Consider the following 23,372-nt stretch of genomic DNA (forward strand, 5'->3'; position numbering starts at 1 on the left):
TTCTGTTATACATACCAACATCCATTAGCATGCAGTCACAAAAATGGTCATGTAGTCTTACCCTGTAAGCTGAGTGACACCCCTCCATCTGCAGGCATCCAACAAATCCTTTACAGATAAATATCATTTGAGCAACCAGTGCTGAAGGCAGATAGGGCCATGGACTCGTCCACTCAGTGTGGTTGTAACCCTGGACAGAGCTGTGGATACTGGCTTGGCTCCCAAGCTTTTAGGTGATTGAACTTGCACGATTCCATCCATCTCTCATGCAAAGGTGATGGTACCTTTACAACTTCTCTGGCCAACTACATATGCTGAATGCCTCTCATTTTACCAATAAAGAATTATTTCTAATATCTCCTTTGATTGTTAACTAACCCTCTTTGCTTCAATATTGATAGTTGAAATGGTTGATGGAGCCATATGTGGAGGTTGAATATCTGATTATGGTACTTCGTATGAACTAACTGCCTCCAGGCTGTATGCACACAAACACACAAAAAGAAAGGTATTTAAAACCAAATTTCAACCTGGACAATACTCCAAAGCAGAAACTCTTTAGAAATCACGATTCACCTTTCTTAGAAAAATATTCCAGCAATTTGAAATTTCCCATAGTTGTTAGTCTGAATTTTTGGTAAAGAGAATCTTAATAATCTTAACATATAGTATTGCTGCTTTTACTTTGTTAGCTGGCATACTTTAAAAATTTGCCAGAACTGATTTTGTCTGTTAATGAAAAAAAAAAATTAAAATTTTGATAATCCTGTTTCACATCCCTTTATCCCATCCTTCTTCTCAGGCAAATTTTTAAAAACTATATCCTGCTCAGATCAGATCAGTCACTCAGTCATGTCTGACTCTTTGCGACCCCATGAATCACAGCACACCAGGCCTCCCTGTCCATCACCAACTCCTGGAGTTCACTCAGGCTCAACGTCCATCGAGTCAGTGATGCCATCCAGCCATCTCATCCTCTGTCGTCCCCTTCTCCTCTTGCCCCCAATCCCTCCCAGATTCAGAGTCTTTTCCAATGAGTCAACTCTTCGCATCAGGTGGCCAAAGTACTGGAGTTTCAGCTTTAGCATCATTCCTTCCAAAGAAATCCCAGGGCTGATCTCCTTCAGAATGGACTGGTTGGATCTCCTTGCAGTCCAAGGGACTCTCAAGAGTCTTCTCCAACACCACAGTTTAAAAGCATCAAGTCTTCGGCACTCAGCCTTCTTCACAGTCCAACTCTCACATCCATACATGACCACAGGAAAAACCATAGCCTTGATTAGACGAACCTTTGTTGGCAAAGTAATGTCTCTGCTTTTCAATATGCTATCTAGGTTGGTCATAACTTTCCTTCCAAGGAGTAAGCGTCTTTTAATTTCATGGCTGCAGTCACCATCTGCAGTGATTTTGGAGCCCAGAAAAATAAAGTCTGACACTGTTTCCACTGTTTCCCCATCTATTTCCCATGAAGTGATGGGACCGGATGCCATGATCTTCATTTTCTGAATGTTGAGCTTTAAGCCAACTTTTTCACTCTCCACTCTCACTTTCATCAAGAGGCTTTTTAGTTCCTCTTCACTTTCTGCCGTAAGGATTGTGTCATCTGCATATCTGAAGTTATTGATATTTCTCCCGGCAATCTTGACTCTAGCTTGTGCTTCCTCCAGTCCAGCGTTTCTCATGATGCACTCTGCATATAAGTTAAATAAACAGGGTGACATTATACAGCCTTGACATGCTCCTTTTCCTATTTGGAACCAGTCTGTTGTTCCATGTCCAGTTCTAACTGTTGCTTCCTGACCTGCATATGAATTTCTCAAGAGGCAGATCAGGTGGTCTGGTATTCCCATCTCTTTCAGAATTTTCCACAGTTTATTGTGATTCACACAGTTAAAGGCTTTGGCATAGTCAATAAAGCAGAAATAGATGCTTTTCTGGAACTCTCTTGCTTTTTCCATGATCCAGCAGATGCTGGCAATTTGATCTCTGGTTCTTCTGCCTTTTCTAAAACCAGCTTGAACATCAGGAAGTTCACAGTTCACATATTGCTGAAGCCTGGCTTGGAGAATTTTGAGCATTACTTTACTAGCGTGTGAGATGAGTGCAATTGTGCAGTAGTTTGAGCATTCTTTGGCATTGCCTTTCTTTGGGATTGGAATGAAAACTGACCTTTTCTAGTCCTGTGGCCACTGCTGAGTTTTCCAAATTTGCTGGCATCCTGCTACAGATGCTTTATTAAATTTTCTTGAAAGTATAGGATAACATGATGATCACATGGGTTTGAATAGATTTTATGGAAAAACACAACTTCCTCTAACTTCACAATGACATTTAGCCTAATAAGTTGGTATTAGAACTGTCCTCAAATTACTTAGCTAGTGTTTCATATTCTGTCTAAAAATTGTTATGAGTTTCTGCTTTGACTACAGTTGAGTTTTTGACTCCATATGGAGCTGTGAGAAAAATATGGCCTAATGGGAAGCATCAGTGTTTATCCATACAAGCTCATCTTTCATTTTCCAACCAATAAAGCCCATCTACTCCTCGCTGACATGGAATGCCAGTGTGCAGGAGGATGGGTCCAGAGGGGTTAATCCTGGGTGCCGCACAGCATGACGGGAGTGCGCTGGGAAATGTCTGCGCTGGCGCCACCGTGGGTATTCCTGTGCCTCTTGGCACATCTGTGCCCGCGTGGAGGTTCTCAGCACCTCCCGACAGGCTCCGCCCTGCCTCTGCCACCATTCCTAATGCTGCCTGTCAGGTGGGTGACAAAGAACACCCGAAAAATTCAGATGCTGAAGCAACCGTAATGAGTTCCTCATTGTATTCCCAAGGGCACAGCTGCCTTGGAAAAAGAGCTGTAAATAATATTAGTGGTTGCTACCAGTTGGAGCTTCAACACAACCTATAATTTTATTTGTGTTAATGAGACAGTTGATGACCTGTGAAGAAGAGGTTAAACAAGTTTGAGGGGATTTAGTTTTGCACTTGCACTATTAAAAAAACTGAAATAAGGAGAGAAAAGATCAAGAAGGGAAGAAAATTCAACCCACTTTATTACTGTTAATTAATACCCTTTATATATTGCCTCTTGACCATGCCATGTTTTGTCATTAAGTTATAATGTAGTAACTAAAACATCAAAGTGAACAAAGCATCAGCACAGTGCAGGTTAAAAAAATTAAAACAACCTTTGTCTAAGATGATTTCCATTTTATTGATTTATCCAGATACCTGCATCAATTTTCAGAAATTGTGGGGCCTCTGTAGACCCAGACTCTGTTTTCCTCCTGGAAACTGACAGCTCTTTGAGATCTTAGCACAGACACTACAGTGCTTAAATTATTGAGAAATCTGAGAGTAGAATTTCAGGCCTCTTAAAACCAGAAAATGGCCTCAGTGAGATCACCCCTGATCAGTCCATTCTTCTAAGAAGCTTAGGAATTATTATGTCTAATGACTTTGCGAGTGGTTCTGGCCTGTGTAATTAAGATCCAAATATAACTCTACGTTCACTCTATAACTAAATTTCTTATCTGGACAAATGACCCATTTATGAAAGCTCATAAAATATCATAGGCTAGTCATTACAGACTTAAAAATCTCCCTAATAAAATATACCCAAAGATGTTCATATCTGCATTCCTAATAATTTTCCAAAAATATCCCTTACCTTAAGTAACTAGAAAAGAGTGTATATTATCATTCAAGAAGAGAAAATAGAATTAAGATCTATAATTATAAACAAGCAGCTTTCCTTGATTCCATTTAGTGAACATATTTGCATTTTTCTTCTATATATCAGTTCCTGAAAGTGATAGCAGAGTCACCATCACATCAGCATAATCTTTTGAGTTTGTGCATTCACTGCAGAATGTAAAATGTCATGACATTTCTTCAGGAATATAAAACTTTTTTTTTTTTTTTTTTGGAAGTGTTGCTCCACATTAAAAAAAAAAAGAATGAAAATGAGGGTCAGAATTCCAGACAACTTTAGAATTCTGAATGGAAAGACTAGAGTGACCAACTAAGGGAAATTCACCATAGCTAAGGGAAGCACTGTCTTGTCTTTCCTTCTCCTTCCTAACTTTTCTGAAGCTATTGATTAGAAGCTTCAGTCCTATGAGAGTGGTCCAATGTGCCTCATTAAGGATAGCTTCACTTTACCAAATCAAAACCAGGAAAGAATGGAGGTAGAGATATAGAGGAGGAGGAAATGGTACAGGGGAACCTTTACCTGTTATTGGGGAGGAGAAGTAAATATTAGGTTGAGAGTTCAGGGAATGAGTTCTGGTGGAACTTCTTTTAATTATAAAAAAATATAATTTTATATTCAGTCTAAAGGCAAAAGAATTCATATGTTCATGTGTTTTTTTTGTTGTTTGTTTGTTTTTAGTCCTTAATAATCTATGCTTTCTAATTTTGAACAAGTTCTTGGAACTTTTTCACATCACTAAATCATAAGTCTTTACAGCAGAAACAGTCTTATATGTCTTTCCACAAGGCATTCCTCTCAACCCAAGAAAATGTCCACTTGCAATTTTGACAAGAAGGGATACCTTAACTTCTGTCTTAGCAGGAAAAAAAAAAGAAAAAAAAGCACCTCATGTACTAGGTGACTTTCTCTTCATCAGGTAGCTGATGTTCACAACTACGACGTGTACACGCATGTGATTCACACCAGCAAATTAGCCTAAATCAAGCAGCCACTTACTATAGTAATTGGAGATATCATTGAGAGGCTGGATCAAGACTTACCTGTGAAGCTACACATATCACTGAGAATTTTAAATTATAAAAGGTTGCTTTTTTTTTTTTTCATTTTGAGTGCTACTTGGAGTTAAGTTGCCTGTTGTTTGCAGCATAATGAGTTTTACTGGTTTAGGTGTCAAAATGATCAGAGGGGTCAGAGTATGAAAGTCCATGAGTAATGGTCTCAATGCTTGCCCCTCAGAGGAGAGTCCCAAGATCAGCAGCATAGGTATCATCTGAGAGCTGTTAAAATGCAGAAGCTAAGCTCTCAACCCGGACCTACTGAATCAGAATCTGCATTTTAAGAAAGTTCCTCCTTAAGGGCATGTCTACACACTGATGTGTGAGGATTATCCTAGTCCAGACTGTAATGCTTTGACTGTGGGTCTAAAATATAGTACTGACATGGACAGATGGAGGTAAACAAACAACAACGTCAACAAAACAGTCCCACCCGGAAATAATGGACGCTCTGATGCTGACATTCTATTCAGTGAGCAGAAGGGCAAGTGTGTTTATCAGGATGAAAGGAGTCGGGTGTTTGAAGAGAGCAGTTTTGTGGGAAAATACAAGGGGTTGCGGAAGAGCAAGGGCTTCATCATCTGGCCTCTCCGTGGTTTATTGCTTCCTTCTGTGGAGCTTTGGAAGATCTGCCATTTCAGGTACGCCCGTATTAAGTGGAACCAGTGATTTCCTCCCGGTTTTCCTCGGGTTTCAACTCATGCAATGTCACCCTGAAAAGTAGGACTTGAGGGGGTATTATGGGGTACTTGTAACCAGACCAGCCATATTAGCATCATCTGGGAGGCTGTTAGAAACGCATAATCTCAGCCTGCCCCAGGTCAACCACATCTAAATTTTCATTTAACAAGATGCTCTTGTGAGTGGATACACATATGTTGACGTTTGAGAATCACTGGTCCATGTACTTTCTGAACCGGTGAACTCTTCATCCTGGGAGAATTTCATATGGAGCCTGGGCAAGCCTATCAATGATGGTGGAGACAGGAGCAATGTGTGGGCCACTGGGAACAGATCACTGCCAGGAACAGTACACCTGTGAGAGATCTGTGCCTCTAACAGGAACACTGAATGCCAGGCGTGTGATGTGTGCCAAAAAGGTATCATTGATAGTTTCCGCAATTAGATATGCGCTAGAGATCACGTGGTGAAATGTTGGTTGTGAAACTACTGCTTTTCATGGCGTAGAGGAACCTTGGACAGCTCTTTGTAACTCGGGAGAAATAAATCCCCAATCCAGAATCTTTGGCTGCTTGCTATGTCCTCAAAAAGATTGCTCAGTTACACCAAGTGACATCTGTTGCTGATGAAACTATCATCTTCCATGTTGAGGATGCATTCCACTTTCAACACCCACCCCCCCCCCAAAAAAAAAAGAAAGAAAAAAACAGTAACACGGAGGGAGAGGGAAAGTGGCGGGAAGAAATTCTTTCACACACTTGAAAGCAATATAACTCTTGGCGGCAATACGTTTTATCTGAGACAGGGTTACAACCTGTTATGGATGGATTTTATTTTGTTTATCCTCAGGAAAGATGTGTTTATAACATTGTGGTTAAAAATTAAGTCATTCACTTTGTTAGATTAAACTTTTGGTGAAGTCAAAGTCTACCAGAGCTAGTGGCAGCTTGAGAGTATCCACCTCTATATCCAAAATGACTCCCTCCGTTCTTTTATCTATCTGTCCTTCCATCTGCCACCCTCAGCCCTTCCATCCATCCATGCATCTACCCATCCATCACGTATGACCTCCTCATTGCCTCTGTAACAGTAATGATGACCCAAGGCCTACACTATTTAACTCCCTGAGAGTAGAACGGAATTTAGTCTTGAATATTTTTTAGTGAATCACAGGTGTGTCACATTCTGCAAAACTTGGTTTGCTCATCTCCTAGTATAGGAGCCAACACTGAACCTTCACGTGCACAATGGAAGGCCAGGTGCCTGCTTCCTTCCTTGTTCTCAGATAATTCTGGTTGGATTAATGCGGTGATCACCAGGAAATGTCTACAAATAACCCACCTCCTGGGGCCTAAGTTGTCAGACATCTCGCCTGCTTCCTTCCTTGTTCTCAGATAATTCTAGTTGGATTAATGCAGTGATCACCAGGAAATGTCTACAAATAACTCACCTCCTGGGGCCTAAGTATCCAGACATCTCCCTGCAGACTGGCTGCTCCTTGTCCTATTATTTTTGCTCATTTCCATCATAGACTCTAGCTGATAAAAGTCTTCACTGTTATTGATGGTCCAAAAAGCACAGCCATTTTCAGGCCATGAGTATCAATTCCTAAACTTGGGGAATATGACTACAGTCAATTTCCTTTTTTCTTTTCCTTTCTTGCTTTCTTTTTCTTTAGTCATTCCTATAGAGTGTGTTCTGTAGACACCTCTTTCTTAGTCATTATCCCCTAATTAATTCCCTTGTTAAATATAAAGTGTGCATTAGGCTTGATTAATGTCTTCCTTTGTGACTAAGGAAAGAAGAATGTATTACCTTCACATATTGACTCAAGCTGCGTAATCATAACTCATTTTATTTAAAGTCCTTATTCTTTACAAACCACACTGTGGGTTAGGCCCCAAGCAACTGTCAAGATAATCTCACCTAACTCTCATACGTAGGAAAGGGAGTCAGGTGTTTGCACATAGAATTGACTTTAAAGGTGCCTGTGGAAACCCATCTCTTTTTCTGTGTAGTGTTTTCAAGTTCATACCATGAAATTGTAGAGGGGCTGAAGTGGAATTGCCCAATCTGTGAGGAGAACATGCTGACATTTTAAGAGATGGAACAGAGGTTTCAAGAAATCCTGCAGGCAGAAAACCCGCATACGTGTGGGTAATCTAGCAGTCTGCTCCCTCTCTAATGATATGGTCTGTGACGGATGTACACGAGAGGACCTCAGTGCATCCCAGGAAAGAAGTCTGCTGGGCATGAGAAGGGTGCAGCCTGGGCTACGCTTGTCTGGTATGGTGGTGGGAATGGAATAAAATAACACAGTGGTTCTCAAAATGTCCTAATCTTCAGGGACACCGTGACACTAATCTTTAATTAGGTGGAAGATTTAATACTGTTGAGATCTGGTAGCTAGTGCCCAGGAGGGTTTTCATCCTCTGTTAATATGGAAAAAGAATTCTCGTCTCTAACCGTCCTTCCTCAAGGACCAGGGTTACTTTAAGGTGGATTCTTCTGTCTTCGCCTCCTCCTTCTCCACTGACCTCATGGACTCTGTTTGCAGTGGAAGGTGCTTAGAATTTTCAGCCAGAAGATCAGAGCTGTCTGAGCTTTTCCTCTTAGCCATGGTGTAACTTTGGGGAGCGTCCTCACTCTCTCTGGAGATAATAATGCTTCCTCTCAGGCTTCTTTTGAGAGGCAGCAAAGGCCATGTAAAAACATCCAGGAAGATTTAGCATGTATTAGATGGTGTCCTTATTTCCGTCTCTTTGTTTAAGTCACAGAGGAGAAGCTGATAGTGGATGCTCCTGGACATCCTGGCCTCCGTTTCTTTCCATGGTGTTTCAGGAAATATTGTTGACTGTGTGTTATCTCCGTCCCTTCTCATGGCTGTTTGGTTTGTTAGCAGATCATTAGGGAGTGGAAAAAGAGTGGAGACACAGGTTTGGCTGAGAAGTGGTTGAGTTACTATATCCATTGTGCCCAATCCATGCATAGACTGTTAGAAAATATCGCCTCACCACTCCATCGTGTCAAGGCTTTGGGGCTGCTGCTTGATGAGGTCAGCTGTGTTTCTTGTTTTGTGGTTGTTTGCTGTTAATGGATTTTCTTAAATAGTTCCTTTGGAAGTCAGATCTTCAACTTTATTCTTAAGAAAGATGTGGAGATACAACTTATCATTAAGGAAGTCAAGGATTGACTCCAACACCTGAGTAGCTGGGCTTCCCTGGTGGCTCAGGTGGTAAAGCGTCTGCCTGCAATGCAAGAGACCCAGATTCTATCCCTGGGTTGGGAAGATCCCCTGGAGGAGGGTATGGCAAGCTGTTCCAGTAATCTTGCCTGGAGAATCCCATGGACTGAGGTGCCTGGCGGGCTACAGTCCATGGAGTCACAAAGAGTCAGACGTGACTAACACTTTCCCTTTCACATGAGTAGATGATAACTTCTACTTGGGTTTATCTACTATTTATGTGGAGCACATTCTTTTTTTTTTTTTTTTCCAGTTTATAGTCTTACTTAATTTTTTAAATTAATTAATTTATTTTAATTGGAGGCTAATTACTTTACAATATTGTAGTGGATTTTGCCATACATTGACATTAATCAGCCATGGCTGTACATGTGTTCCTCATCCTGAACCCCTCTCCCAGCTCCCTCCCCATCCCATTGGTGCACATTCTTTATGGAGCCTTGCCCTCAGCATGGAAGACAGAAAGTCCCAGGACCACTGCCTCATCCCGGCACAGTCATTCTCTGAATCCCTTCCTTTTGTACACCCTCGCAGCTCCTCCTTGGCTTTGAGCCAGGTCTCTGTTCTTGTTACTCGTGGTCTTAAGAATGCTCTTTCTTCCTTCTTGCTTTTTTAAATAATTCACCTGCTTTTTCTTCTTCTTCTCACCAAGACCGAACAGAAGTGACCATGGGCTCTGTTTCCTCTGAGCTTCTCCCAAAAATCACCCCGCAGGTTCATTTCACTGTAAGAGTTCTTCTGCAGCCACATCAAGCTTAATGACAATAATAAATGTCTGCAGTGGTTCCCAAAAGCAGACTCTGGGGTGAGGATCTGGGGAAAGGGAATCTGTTAGGAAAATCCCAGGGGAAAATAATGAGAGATGTGAAGACTGAGATCGGAAGAGGAGGGTGGAGCTCAGGCTTAGTCCTAGGTGATGGCAAAGTCCCCCAGTGACGCTTGCCGGATAATGCAGGTCACACCTCTGCTTTGTCGCCTCCAGGGCCAGGATGCAGGAGTGGGACACCTCCACACCCCACTGATCAGACATCAGTTAGGGGCTGTCCTGGAGGTGCCTGATTCCCAACTCCTTGTTCTCTGAGTGCACTGGCAAAGCAGGCCCGGCTCCCCAAGGGCATCCCCATGATGGTCGTGACTGTGTAGGGGTGCCTGCCTCTGGCAGGGGCGCAGATGGTGAAGGATGGTGGTGTCCCTTCCAGCACGCTGAGGGAAGCTCCGGGATCCTAAGTCCTCCAAGCTCTGCCTACAGCCCTGGGCCCCTTCCCGCAGCACGCTGGTCCCTCAGTCCTATATGCACAGGGGGCTTCCTTGTCATTCTGGCCCCTTCTTCGACCAGGAAGGCCACTCTGTGCGGAAAGAGTCTGGCCCCACAATGGCTGTGGGCCTTTCAGTCTCAAGTGGGTAATTTACTTCTCAGGGGATCTGAGGCGATGGTCAGTAATCTCAGCTTCCCCAGCTCCACCCAAGAAAAGGGCACCTAAGCCCATCCCCTCATCCTCCCCTCGTCTTGCCAGGGGTAGAATGAGCCTGGTACATATATTTAATTTTGAGAGAGACATGGGGACAGATACTTTCAAAATTAGAGGCAGTAAAGTTTATGGGAAAAAAAGCATCCTTTTAGGAATATTTTGTTTCAGTAGGAGTTTCCATATCGCACCACTGGTTTGCTATTAACATGGAAAGGATTTTTGTTTGTTTGTTTGTTTTCCTTTTTTGGTTTTAACCTTTGTTTCTTCCCTTTGCTTCTGTGTAAAAGGAGTTTACAGATGTAGACATTTGGGAACAGAATGCACATTCTTTTGGGTTCAGTGGGTTTATGGGGACTAGTTCTCATTTTCACATACATATAGTTTCTAGTAAAACATTCCTACCAGTCACTCGAGCAAGCTAAGGCAAAAGGCAGGTTTTTTTCCCTTTGCTGGTTCTGACATTTTGCATCCGTATAAATTCATGGTGGAAGTAACCCATCTGTCTTCTTGGAAAATATAAAGTTTACAAGAGTACTGCTCCTATTCATGGCTGTGTAATAGTTTGTTTTATATTGCGTGGAGTTGTAGTTATAAACACGAAAGCAGCTGGCAATAAATGACTTTATGACAGCTATTTCCAAGGTATAATGAAGAAAACAAAAACAAAGTTATTGCTTATAATCGTGGTGCATGGGGAGCCTCTGCCACGCGCTCCAACCCTGGCCATTTCCACCTGATCTCACTCACAGGCTCCTTTAAATGACCTTGGCCTTCAGGTTATCTAGCTTTAGGGAAGGGAATGGCCTGATAATGTTTCCATTTTCCAGTAATTTGTTAAAGAGACAGCATTCTTTTGCTCTATTCGCCCATGTAATGGGGATAAGAGGGGAGTGGAATTATTGTCTTTACTGTTGAAGAGATTTTACACCGAAAAAATATTTTAAGGGGAGCAGTTTGTCAGTACAATCAGCCCTCTGTAGCTATCTACTTTCCTATTTGCAGATTCAACCTATTACAGATCAAAAATATATTTTTAAAAATTCCAGAAAGTTCCAAAAAGTGAAACTTCAATTTGCCTTGTAATGGCAAGTATTTACACATCATTTACATTGTATTTACAACTATTAACATCACATTTACATCGTATTAGATATTATAAGTAATCTAGAGATGATTTAAAGTACATGGGAAGGTATGTATAGGATATATGCAAATGCTACATATTTTATGCAAGTGACTTGGGCATTTGTGGATTTAGGTATGTGAGGAGGGTCGTGGAAGGACTGCATTTTCAAAATTTTAAACTTTTTCATTTAGGTCAATTTGCTCATTTAAACAAATTAATGTCATTTCTAGGAATATATTCTGCCAGATTATGTTATCTACATAAAGGCACAGTCAAGAATGCTTATGGAAGGGTAATTACAGCAATGTTTACAAACAACCTACATGTTTATCATGTTAAGTAAACATAGTGTAACCATGCCTAGAATATTATGTAGACATTATATCACTGTACACAGACAGGGAAAGATCTCCAACATCTAGGACATGAAAAAAGATAGTCTCAGAAGATAAAACACAACATATGCTCCAATTTCTGTAGAAAAAAAATAATCTATGTTTGTGTGGCCATATAACTCAATTATTCATTCATTCATCCATTCAAAGGATATTTATTGAATGCCAGGCTTCATTCTAGCTGCAACTGATGCAATCATTAGGAAGACAAAGATCCACCTAGATTCTGCCTGCCAGTGGGGAGACCAAGGTTGAGGAGGCAATGAGCAAGAAAACACCTGTCTGTCAGGTGGCAGAAGAGTCATGGAGACCCAGCAGCCTGAGGGAAGAGGCCTGAAGGAGCCTCCCTGAGGAGGCGGTATCTGATCAGTAACTTACAAAGAAGCGCGCCAGACAGGAGATGGCTAGTCCAAAGCCCTGACGCAGGATCACGCTTCTGTGTTTGAAGAACTGAAGGAGACCAGTGAGGCTGGAACTCTGTGGGCACAAGGACAGGTGGGAGGAAAGGAGGGTGGAGAGGAAGCCAGGAGCCAGATCATGGGGAAACTGAAGGCCACATAAAACGTGACTTCACGTTTTATTAAAATGTGATTTGAAAGGACTAAGGGTTTGAGATCAGGAAAAAGACACAATCTCAGGCTTCAAAATCTAAGTGAATGGAGCTGTGTGATGGTCACCATGCTATTGTCTGTGACAGCCCGAGGGGAGGCTTTTCTAGCTGAATCTGAGGAAGAAAGAGCTGTGGCTGTAGAAGAAGATTCCCACTGTGTCTCCCTGTGCCTGTCTTCTTTCAGCCTTTTCAGATTTACTTATAAATTCTTTGTGTAGTTTACAAGTATGAAGGGTAAATGATCAGTTATACCTTATATAAAGTAGATATCTTACACAAAATAAATTTCTGTGACCCTGAGGGAGTTCACTTTCTTAGCTTTCTCTCCTCCATGTTTATGAAAAGAAAGTGATAGGTTCTTTATCACAGGATTGTTCATGAGAATGAATCAGATACTCTGCATAGAGTTTGTAGCCCATGCTTAGCACACTGGCAGAGAAGGCAATGGCACCCCATTCCAGTACTCTTGCCTGGAAAATCCCATGGACGGAGGAGCCTGGTAGCCATGGGGTCGCTAAGAGTCGGACATGACTGAGCGACTTCACTTTCACTTTTCCCTTTCATGCATTGGAGAAGGAAATGGCAACCCACTCCAGTGTTCTTGCCTGGAGAATCCCAGGGACAGAGGAGCCTGGTGGGCTGCCGTCTATGGGGTCGCACAGAGTCAGACACGACTGAAGTGACTTAGCAGCAGCAGCACACTGGAGCACAGTGATCCCCTTTATCTGTGGGGCATACATTCTGAGACCCCCAGTGGATGCCAAAAATATGGATAGTACTCAACCCTATATATACTGTATTTTTTTTCCTGACATACATACCTATATGATTTAGTTGATAAATTAAGTACAGTAAGAGATTAACAGGGCTTCCCAGATGGCTCAGTGGCAAAGAGTCCACGTCTTTGACACAGGAGTTGTGGGTTGGATCCCTGGGTCTGGAAAATCCCCTGGAGTAGGAAATGGCAACCCACTCCAGTATCCTGGTGGGCTGCAATCCATGGAATCCCAAAGAGTGGGGCAGGACTGAGCGACTGAGCCGTCCCCCACCCCACACACACACACATGCACAAACACACAAGAGTTTAGCAACAATAACTAAAAATAGAACTGTAACAATATACTGTAATAAAGTTATTTGAATACAGTCTCTCTCTTTCTCAGAAAGTCGTATTGTACAAATTTAATGCCTTTTCTGTGTTCTCTAAGCACTTACCACATATGATGACTGTAACTTTCACAGTTTGAGGTGTGACGGCAAGAGTAGCACAGATTTGGTTTTTGTGGTTTTTTTTTCCTTTTTTTTTTTTTTTATTTTTTTTAATTTTATTTTATTTTTAAACTTTACATAATTGTATTAGTTTTTGCCAGATATCAAAATGAATCCACCACAGGTAAAGCACTGCCTCTCTTTGGCATATTCAAATTGCCAACACCACTGCCTTTGGGCTTTGGGACCGTCATTAAGAGAAGGAAGTGTTACTTGAACACAAGCACCAGGACACAGCAATACTGAGACAGCCTCGCTGATAACTGAGCTGGTTACTGAGTGACCGACCAGCAGGTAGGATACATGGAGCATTCACGCCCCAGGCAGGATGGAGTGAGGTGGCGCTAGATTTCACCACGCTACTCAGAATGGAGCACAATTTAAAGTTTGTGCATTGTTTACTTCAGGAATTTTCCGTTTAATAATTTCAGACTGCAGTTGACCAGGGGTCACTGAAACTGAGAAGAGCAAAACCACAGATAAGGAGCAGACTGCTATAATTCAAGAATGACAGCTGTTGTTGCTACGTTACCACCTCCCATGTTTAAACACTATGACGAATTCAGGATGCTGTAAAAGTGCCTGGCTTTTCAGCACCTTTATCCTGAGCTTTAGAGAGACAAAAGAGGCTGTTTCATAGCATTGCAGAATGTAACCACTGAACTGATCCATCTAGTCCAACTCTGCTCCTTTCATAATTAGAGAAACTGAGGCCCTGAGGGGCACACTCTTGGCTGTTTAATGCAGCATATAAAAATAATATATTGATATTACATTGGAATGGACAGTGACTGTTTGCTGTACACCAAAATATCTTGCATACTCCTAGAATGAGGTATATCATAGTTTGAGAAATACCCAAGTATCCTTCATCATGGGGTTAAGAGGATTTGGTACAACCTACTAGGCTGATAACCAGACATCTAAAGACAAAGAGCAGTACCCTAAGTTCCACTGATTCACATTTTCTCATATGCTAACTTCTTTGAAAGTAGAACGCCTCTTATAGCCAGGGCTGTTTATAGTCAAGCCTGCTTACAGTAAGGTGTTGTTCCTGTACATGCGTACGATTGTCGTCTTCCCCAAGGCATTGACTGGACAGCCTTGGCCTTTAGCTGCCCAACCAGTTAGGGGCCATTTAAGGAGGTATGTGTCTTTTATGTTGTCTGAAAACCTTTCTTAGCAACAAAGAAGGAGCCAGCCTTCAAAGTTTCAGAGAGGGTGTCATGGGCCTGGAAGGAAAGTTCTGAGTCAGTTCTCAGGCCATCTTGTGATGGCCTGAGTTAATATCATGTTGAGAGAACAAGGATTAAACTATGGGAAGCTCATGTCTAGAATTCTGTTTCGAAAAGTCATTCAGAAGAACCAGACTCTTCACATGAGGAATGTTTGAGGAAATTGTAACCAGTTTTTCTCCTTTTTATCTATGCTGTAGAGCAAGTTATAACTTAAGAAACAGTTTACTGCTGCTAAGTCACTTCAGTTGTAGACGGCAGCCCACCAGCCTCCCCCGTCCCTGGGATTCTCCAGGCAAGAACACTGGAGTGGGTTGCCATTTCCTTCTCCAATGCATAAAAGTGAAAAGTGAAAGTGAAGTCGCTCAGTTGTGTCCGACCCTCAGCGACCCCATGGACAGCAGCCTACCAGGATCCTCCATCCATGGGATTTTCCAGGCAAGAGTACTAGAGTGGGGTGCCACTGCCTTCTCGGAAGAAACAGTTTAAATAAATCCAAAATAGTCATTTCAGTAGGTATAGAATAAAAATCCTAAGTGGTAGGAAAGTGTATTTTCACTGTTACAGAGCTTCTTGTTTAGCGGCACACAAAGTTCAACAACACAATGGTGTTTCTTACAGTTGACAGCTTCCTCAAGTCAGTGAACAGTGATATATCATCACAGACATTTAAATGAAAGGTGTATTGGGTAGCATGTTTTTGCTTGCAAGTAATGAAGTACCTAACTAAAACTGACTAAGCGATGAGGAAAGTGTTGACTAAGCAACTGAAAGATTCCAGAGGTTGAGAGCACTTTGCAGTTAATTTACACCATCGGCTCAGTGATGCCACAACTCCCCATCTCTCTATCCTTGTGACTGAAGGAGGTGTGTGCTACTTACCTTCTTCAGGCATCACCTTCCTGTGGAACTGAGGGTGGAGTCAGACCTACTCAGATCACAAGGCTGTTGTATAAGCAGTGGGTAGATGGTAGTGACCTTGGATAAGGAGGAGAGGAAGAAATTCCCACTTTGTATGAATCAAGGATCAAAGGAAAGCACGTGATGGTTATAATACTGGCTAAGGGCTCACTGCATTAGGTTTGAGGCACCATTAGGGTCAAAACAAAGGTTGAGGGTATTTCTTTCTTTGCCCTCAAGTTATTCAGACAGAAGTAGGAGAAGTGGAAACAGGAATTCAAGAGGATGGGAAGCAGAGTCTACAGCCTTGAGGATTTCAGTGTTTCTACAAATGTACTTGAAAACAACATGCTGGGCTAAGGAAGTATTTTCCAGGTGGAAATCTATAATTTTACAAAAGAAAAATCCTCTCTCACTCTCCAAGTCAAATGAATATTTTTCCCACAAGAGGGAAGTACATGCTGATTTGGGAAAAAGAAAAAAAAATTCTGGCTGGCAGTCAAGTGCTCTGAAGTTTCCGGTCGCTGTAGGTTCGGCCGTGATTAGCATGGAGACGTCCTTGCTCCTGGGGCTTGCCTGTTGGAAGGGGAGTCTGGAGCCTTACAAAGTGGGCTGATGATGTCAGTTCCCCAAGTTCTACAGGTGACTGCAGAATTACATGCACTTTAAAATAAACCAGGCTAAACTGCCTGGGTTTTGGTATAATGCAATCTATCATTCTTCCACAGGAGAGGATTTTTGTGGGAGGTGGTTATATTAAATATAAATTTGAAATAAAGAAATCTTACATTGTTCCCTTCTTGTGGCCCCATCAGAAATTTAGTATGGCAAAGAACAAATGTCCTGCAAAACCCTTTAGTTGAGCTCACTTTGCTCACTCTTTTCTTTCTCTGTTCCTCTCTTTTTCTCACGATAAAAAGTGATCAATTAGGAAATTTATATGGATGAATTGTATGCAAAATTGCTTTACATACAATGAGTTTTTCCATGATTTTGCAATCCCATCTCTGCTTTATCATTGCCTTTGTGTTTAATACAATAATATATATTATCAACGCCATCCTCCATTATGCAACTGTGCACCTTCACTTTGAAGGCGACGATGTCATTTTCAGATGAAGCTATTTGTCCTTGTTAAAACAGACAAGACAGTTGGTACATTCAGACTCAATTATTGAGTCATGTGATTGAATCTGAGATAGAGCTGGGAGCTGAGGCGAATGAAAGTTGCCATTAGCGGGCTGGTGTGCTCTCTCTTCTACGGAATCTGATGAGAGAATGACCAGTAATGCTGGATGTAGGAGGGAAGCAGAAGGGAGTGAACTCGGATCAGGTCTCCCGGAGGCTGACTCTGAGACAGAGTTCAGGGTGCAGGACATTTACTGAGCTGTGCCTGGGGATCAGCCCCTGGAGAAGACAGGGGAGGTGGGTAACAAGAGGGGGCAGGGGGAAAGGGGTGAGCTGCCGTGTGGCTCGGCGGTGGCTGTGGTGCTGCAGGGTCCTTCAGTGCTACGCTGACTTGAGCCAAAATGAGCCAAGGCCTTTATACTCTGCACAGACTATGGGCCAGGGCATGGCCCCAGTGAGGAGGGTCTCTGCGCCTGAGACCATCCCTGAAAAGGCTGACAGTTGAAGGCTGTCTGCAGACAGCCCTGCTGGGGTCTAGGTACTAGATTCTAGGGCAGTAGTCCTCAGCCCGGGGTGATTTCACCCCCTGTGGAAATGTGACAATGCCTGGAAATGTTTTTGATAGTCAAGACTGGGAGCCTGCTCCTAGCAAGTGGCTGGAGAGCACAGGGAAGCTGCTATGCATCTCACCATGCTCGAGGCAGCCCCGAGCAACAAAGCACTGTCTGGTCCCAGATATCGACAGTGCCAAGGTCAGGAAGCCCTGCGCTAGCACAACAGTGCCTGTGTGCGTGCTTGGTCATTTCAGTTGTGTCTGACTCTTTGTGATCCCGTGGACTGTAGCCCTCCAGGCTCCTCTGTCCATGGGATTCTCCAGGCAAGAGTACTGGAGTGGGTAGCCATTCTCTTCTCCAGGGATCTTTCTGATCCAGGGATTGAATCTGGGTCTCCTGTATTGCAGGCAGATTCTTTACCATCTGAGCCCCCAGGGAAACCCCCAGGGCAATAGATTCCCTGCTTAAAGTAGAGCCTGGTGGTCATTACAGTGGCCAACAGAAGAATTGGCATTAGCTGGGATAGTGCCCCTTGTCAGACACAATGCTATGTATTCTTCATTCCTTCTCATGCTCCCACAAACCCCTCAGGAGAACTTTGAGTTTCTATCTACTGATGAAGAAACAGATGCTCCAAGCAGTTAACTAAACTCTCCGACATGTTGAATGGAAAGGGTGTCCAGTTGGGATTTCTAGCAGACTGGCTTGTGGAAACCGTTCTAATAACTAGTAGTTTCTGCTTGATGGCTTGATGCAGCCGTTCTCAAACTTTTCTCTTTGTCTGCATGGAGCACAAGATGGATAATGTTTATGTGTTCAGTTTGTTTCCATGGAATTCCTGGGGCATCAGCTGTAAGCTCACCTCTCTCTACCGCATTTAAAAGCACAATGAAACATGAGAAGGCATGGCACAAGTGATAGGGATGACTCTGAATCCTCTCTAATTTTCTAATTTGTACTTCTAAGCAGGCCATTCCTGAATGTGAATTCCTTACAACAAATGACTTAGAGTAAGCATGCAGTTGATTTACATGCCTATGGAGAATCTTGGTGAATGCCTGTAAAAAAAAACTACAATATTTTCAGGAGAATTTGCTCCGTCCTATCTTTTCATGGTTGAGGGTCACAGGATGGATTGAGTGGGTCAAGAAAATCCTTCAGATTTACTGGCATACTGGCACCTCAAGAATGCAAGGAATCAAATAATTAATTCGATTCATTTTAAAAAGAGCTTCTACTCCATCCCAGAAACTGTCCTTTTTTTTTTTTAATTAGAAACTAGTAGCATTTACTAGTGAAATGAAAGGGAAAAAGTGTTTCACAGACCTGTAACTAAGCTCAACAGAGTCAATTATTAATATTACTGTGTCCAAAACAAATCATGTAAATTGTGACTTTAAATAGAAGATCCAAGCAAAGGGAATAAATATATATCCTTTTAAAATGTCAAGGAAAATAAAATGTAATACACATTTAACCCAAAGACATACAAAAAAGGCTTAAACATTTCATTATGATTGAGCTCAGCCATCAAATTAGTTATTACAGTCAACAGTAGCTGCAGTGTTTTGAATTTCTAGTGTAACATCAGTCCTTATTTAAACAATCCTGTCATGAATTCCTGCAGCATACTTCTATATGGTAGATGTTATCGTCTGCATTTTTCCTGGGAAAAGACAAAGATGATAGCAACTCGATCAGATTTACATATAGGTACATTGGCAGGAGAACATCACCATTCTCAGATCCCCTTCTGTTATTAGAAAGCTCGATTTTGACTCCACTCTATTTACATTTATTCATTAACTCTTTTAATCAAACTCTGCTGCTGCTGCTGCTAAGTCGCTTCAATCGTGTCTGACTCTGTGCGACCCCAGAGACGGCAGCCCACCAGGCTCCACTGTCCCTGGGATTCTCCAGGCAAGAACGCTGGAGTGGGTTGCCATTTCCTTCTCCAATGCATGAAAGTGAAAAGTGAAAGTGAAGTCGCTCAGTCGTGGGTTGCCATTGCCTTCTCCGAATCAAACTCTAAATATTGCTAAATAAAGTACAGTGTCTTTTATTGGGCTGCAATAACAAACTACTGGAGAAGGCAATGGCACCCCACTCCGGTACTCTTGCCTAGAAAATCCCATGGATAGAGGAGCCTGGTGGGCTGCAGTCCATGGGGTCGCACAGATTTGGACACGACTGAAGCGACTTAGCAGCAGCTGCAGCAGCAACAAATTACTAGATGGCTTAAACTGCAGGCATTCATTTCTCACAGCTGGGAAGTCAAAGGTCAGGATGCCAGCTGATCTGGCGTTTGGTGCAGGGGCACCCCCTAGTTTGCAGATGGCTGTCTTCTCACTGCATCTTCACTTGGTGGAGAGCAGAGCGTGCTTGTTCTCTTCCTCTTCTTTTAAGAATTCTAATCCCATCATGGAGGCTCAACTGTCATGACCTAATTAACTCCCAAAGGTTCCACCTCCAAATACCATCACGTTAGAGTTTCAGCTTCTACATTTGGGTGGACACAAGCGTTCAATCCACAGTGTCTGGTATAATCAGTGGCTTGCCAGCAATTGTTTAAAAAATGACTCAAAAAATTAGTGTGTGTGCTAAGTCACTTTCGTCATGTCCGATTCGTGTGATCTTACTGACTGCAGCCCGCCAGGCTTCTCTGACCATGGGGATTCTCCAGGCAAGAATACTGGAGTGGGTTGCCATGCCTTCCTCCCGGGGATCTTCCTCCTCCCTAGGCTTTTACATCTCCTGCTTTGGCAGGCAGGTTCCTTACCACTAGCGTCACCTGGGAAGTCCAAAAATTTAATATGTTACTTCTATAAGTTACAAAGAATGTATAGCACACAACTTAAATATAAGAATAGAATATTCTGTTCAGTTGCTAAGCTGTGCCCCACTGTTTGCAGCCGCATGAACTGCAGCACTCCAGGCTTCCCTGTCCTTCACAATCTGCCAGAGTTCACTCAAGTTCATGTCCGCTGAGTCAGTGGTGCTGTCTAACAAGCTCATCCTCTGCTGCCCTCTTCTCCTCCTGCCTTCAATCTTTCCCATCATCAGGGTCTTTTCCAATGAGTTAGCTCTTTACATCAGGTGGTCAAAGTTTTGGAGCTTCAGCTTCAGCATCAGTCCATCCTATGAATATTCAGGGTTGATTTCCTTTAGCGTTGACTGGTTTGATCTCCTTCCAATCCAAGGAGCTCTCAAGAGTCTTATCTAGCACCACAATTCAAAAGCATCAGTTCTTAGGAACTCAGCTTTCCTATGGTCCCACTCTCACATCCATACATAACTACTGGAAAAACCATAGCTACAGGAACCTTTGTCAGCAAAGTGATGTCTCTGCTTATCTGAAGTTGTTGGTATTTCTCCCAGTAGTCTTGATTCCAGCTGTGATTCATCCAGCCCTACATTTCACATGATGTGCTCTGCATAGAAGTTAAGTGAACAGGGTGACAACGTACAGCCTTGCCGTACTCCTTTCACAACTTTGAACCAGTCAGTTGTTCGTGTTAGGTTCTAACTGTTCCTTCTTGAATAGAATAGAATATCAGATCAGATCAGTCGCTCAGTCATGTCATGCTGACTCTTTGCGACCCCATGAATCGCAGCACGCCAGGCCTCCCTGTCCATCACCAACTCCCGGAGCTCACCCAGACTCACGTCCATCGAGTCAGTGATGCCATCCAGCCATCTCATCCTCTGTCGTCCCCTTTTCCTCTTGCCCCCAATCCCTCCCAGCATCAGAGTCTTTTCCAATGAGTCAACTCTTCACATGAAGTGGCCAAAGTACTGGAGTTTCAGCTTTAGCATCATTCTTTCCAAAGAAATCCCAGGGCTGATCTCCTTCAGAATGGACTGGTTGGATCTCCTTGCAGTCCAAGGGACTCTCAAGAGTCTTCTCCAACACTGCAGTTCAAAAGCATCAATTCTTCGGTGCTCAACCTTCTTCACAGTCCAACTCTCACATCCATACATGACCATAGGAAAAACCATATCCTTGACTAGACGAACATGTGATACCCTTTATTAGAAATTCTGTATATCCAATTGATTCTTACAGAATCCTTCTGTTAAATTTTATCAAAATGTTATTTCCATAGCCAACCTGTGGTTTCAGTTGACACAGATGAATGTTGATTGGTATTTTCAGATTTTATGCCACCAACAGGATGTCACTTAATACAGAGCTGGGAGAGAATGCCCAGTAGCATCCCATACTGGTATACTGTATTTCCACCAGACACATGTAATAGACATGGTCATCTCAGTAGCAAAGGCAATAGTAAAACGTGGCAAATACTTAGGACTTGATGATGAATGATTATTTCTTTTAGATACAACTTAGTTCATTGTAGGCTTATGTGATATAATTTCTTATAACTTAGTTTAACAATTGGTTCCCACAATGCCTGGTAATTTGACCCTTGCCTCTTGTGAGCTGGAATAATTGCTGGTAAAGAAAATTTAATCAAATATACCATTTCCACAATGTCTCCTACTTCACCTGAGTGGCGTTCAGAGCTCAGAGTACGTGAGTAGAGGACATCCCATTATCAAGCAAAACAGATGTTGAAATAGATGTTGATGGGTTTGGGGAGAGCCGGGCCTTTAAAATTTATTCTGTTTTTTTGTGGTTTATTCACAGGCATTTCCATGCATCTCAACAGGCATTTATGGTAAGTGACCTATCTTTTGGTAATGTTTACATTTCTTTATTTTGTTGTTAAAGTCAAGGTTAACAGGAAACATTAGAGGTTCTCTGATGGATGCAGTTTGCAGTCATTTAAAGAGACTCAAATGCAGGTCAAACTTCTTTGAGGACTCTCAAGAGGCTATTTGGATATTTTGGGTGTTAATGAATTTAGTTGTATTGCATACCATGTGCAATAATTAGGTGCACTGTGGCTTAATGTCTTTTGTTATGTAAAAATGTTTACTCGCCTATGATCTGACCTCTAATAGTGTTTTTGTTAATTAAGTCATTCTGTTAGATGAGTCATAATACATATAAAATCTAACATTACCATTTTTTGTTGTGAATTACAAAATTATAGAAGCATTAAAATGCACACACATGCATATGTCTATATATTTAATTTAAAAGATGTGATTGTTAATATAAACACACATTTTTGATTAGAGGAAGATTTTTTTTTTTTTCCTGGTATCAATAGATTGTTTTAAGTAGCAGCTGCTTTACTTAGAGATGGAAGCAAAATGTTTTTTATAACCTCTTGCTTGCATCAGCCTAAAATTCTCTAAATATTCTTTTACCTACAATGGCATTTACATATACTTTTTTCCTCAGCTTGTTAATAAATCTGTTTCACAATATTCAGGTAAAACAGAGTTTGTCATTTTAGAGTTTTCTGGTCAAGCAAATAAGATTATGACTTTTCTGAGCTCAAACTTCTCACGTGGAGACTTTTAAGTGAAAAATAAAATACATGCAGATGTAAAGAACCAGTTTAAATTTGTTACTAGAGGGAAAGGATAGCTAAAGTGTTGTCAAAAGCAGGAGACTTCTTCCTCTTAAGGTGGTATTTTTTAATTTGGCTGCGTCCGGTTTTAGCCACATCGTACGGGATCTTTGAGGCACATGGTCTCTCTAGCTGTAGCACTTGGACTCAGGTGCCCTGCAGCACGTGGAATCTTAGCTCCTCAGCCAGGGACTGAACGCACAGTCTCTAGATCGCAAGGCAGACTCTTAACCACTGGACCACTAGGGGAGTCCCCAAGGTGTTTTTTTTGTTTTTGTTTTTGTTTTAAAGGTTTCAGTGAAAGTAAAGTGGAAAATGTAGGCCTGAATTAAATTAAATGGGAAAAGATTTGGTGACATTATTTAAAAATCGAAGGCATGCTTCTCCCCCCTCTCCCCCCGCGCCCCACCCCGCCTCACTCTGGATTCCGCTACAGCCTATCTTTGGAGTAAAACAGTGGACACTGGGCTGGTGAGCTAAGGCTGGACCATCTGCACCATCA

At 42.2% G+C, this 23,372-nt stretch overlaps 1 protein-coding gene across 2 annotated transcripts in view; it reads left to right on the forward strand.

The window, feature by feature from the left end:
• The window catches only part of MACROD2 (mono-ADP ribosylhydrolase 2), a 2,314,515-nt gene that overhangs the window by 1,577,257 nt on the left and 713,886 nt on the right, over positions 1-23,372 (forward strand). For both annotated transcript variants that reach the window (XM_070800713.1, XM_070800712.1), the window contains exon 7: positions 22,036-22,066. In XM_070800713.1, the coding sequence (XP_070656814.1) occupies positions 22,036-22,066 (31 nt within the window). The remainder of the gene's footprint in view (positions 1-22,035; positions 22,067-23,372) is intronic.

Source organism: Bos indicus, chromosome 13 (assembly GCF_029378745.1).
Source record: "Bos indicus isolate NIAB-ARS_2022 breed Sahiwal x Tharparkar chromosome 13, NIAB-ARS_B.indTharparkar_mat_pri_1.0, whole genome shotgun sequence".
NCBI classification, from domain to species: domain Eukaryota; kingdom Metazoa; phylum Chordata; class Mammalia; order Artiodactyla; family Bovidae; genus Bos; species Bos indicus.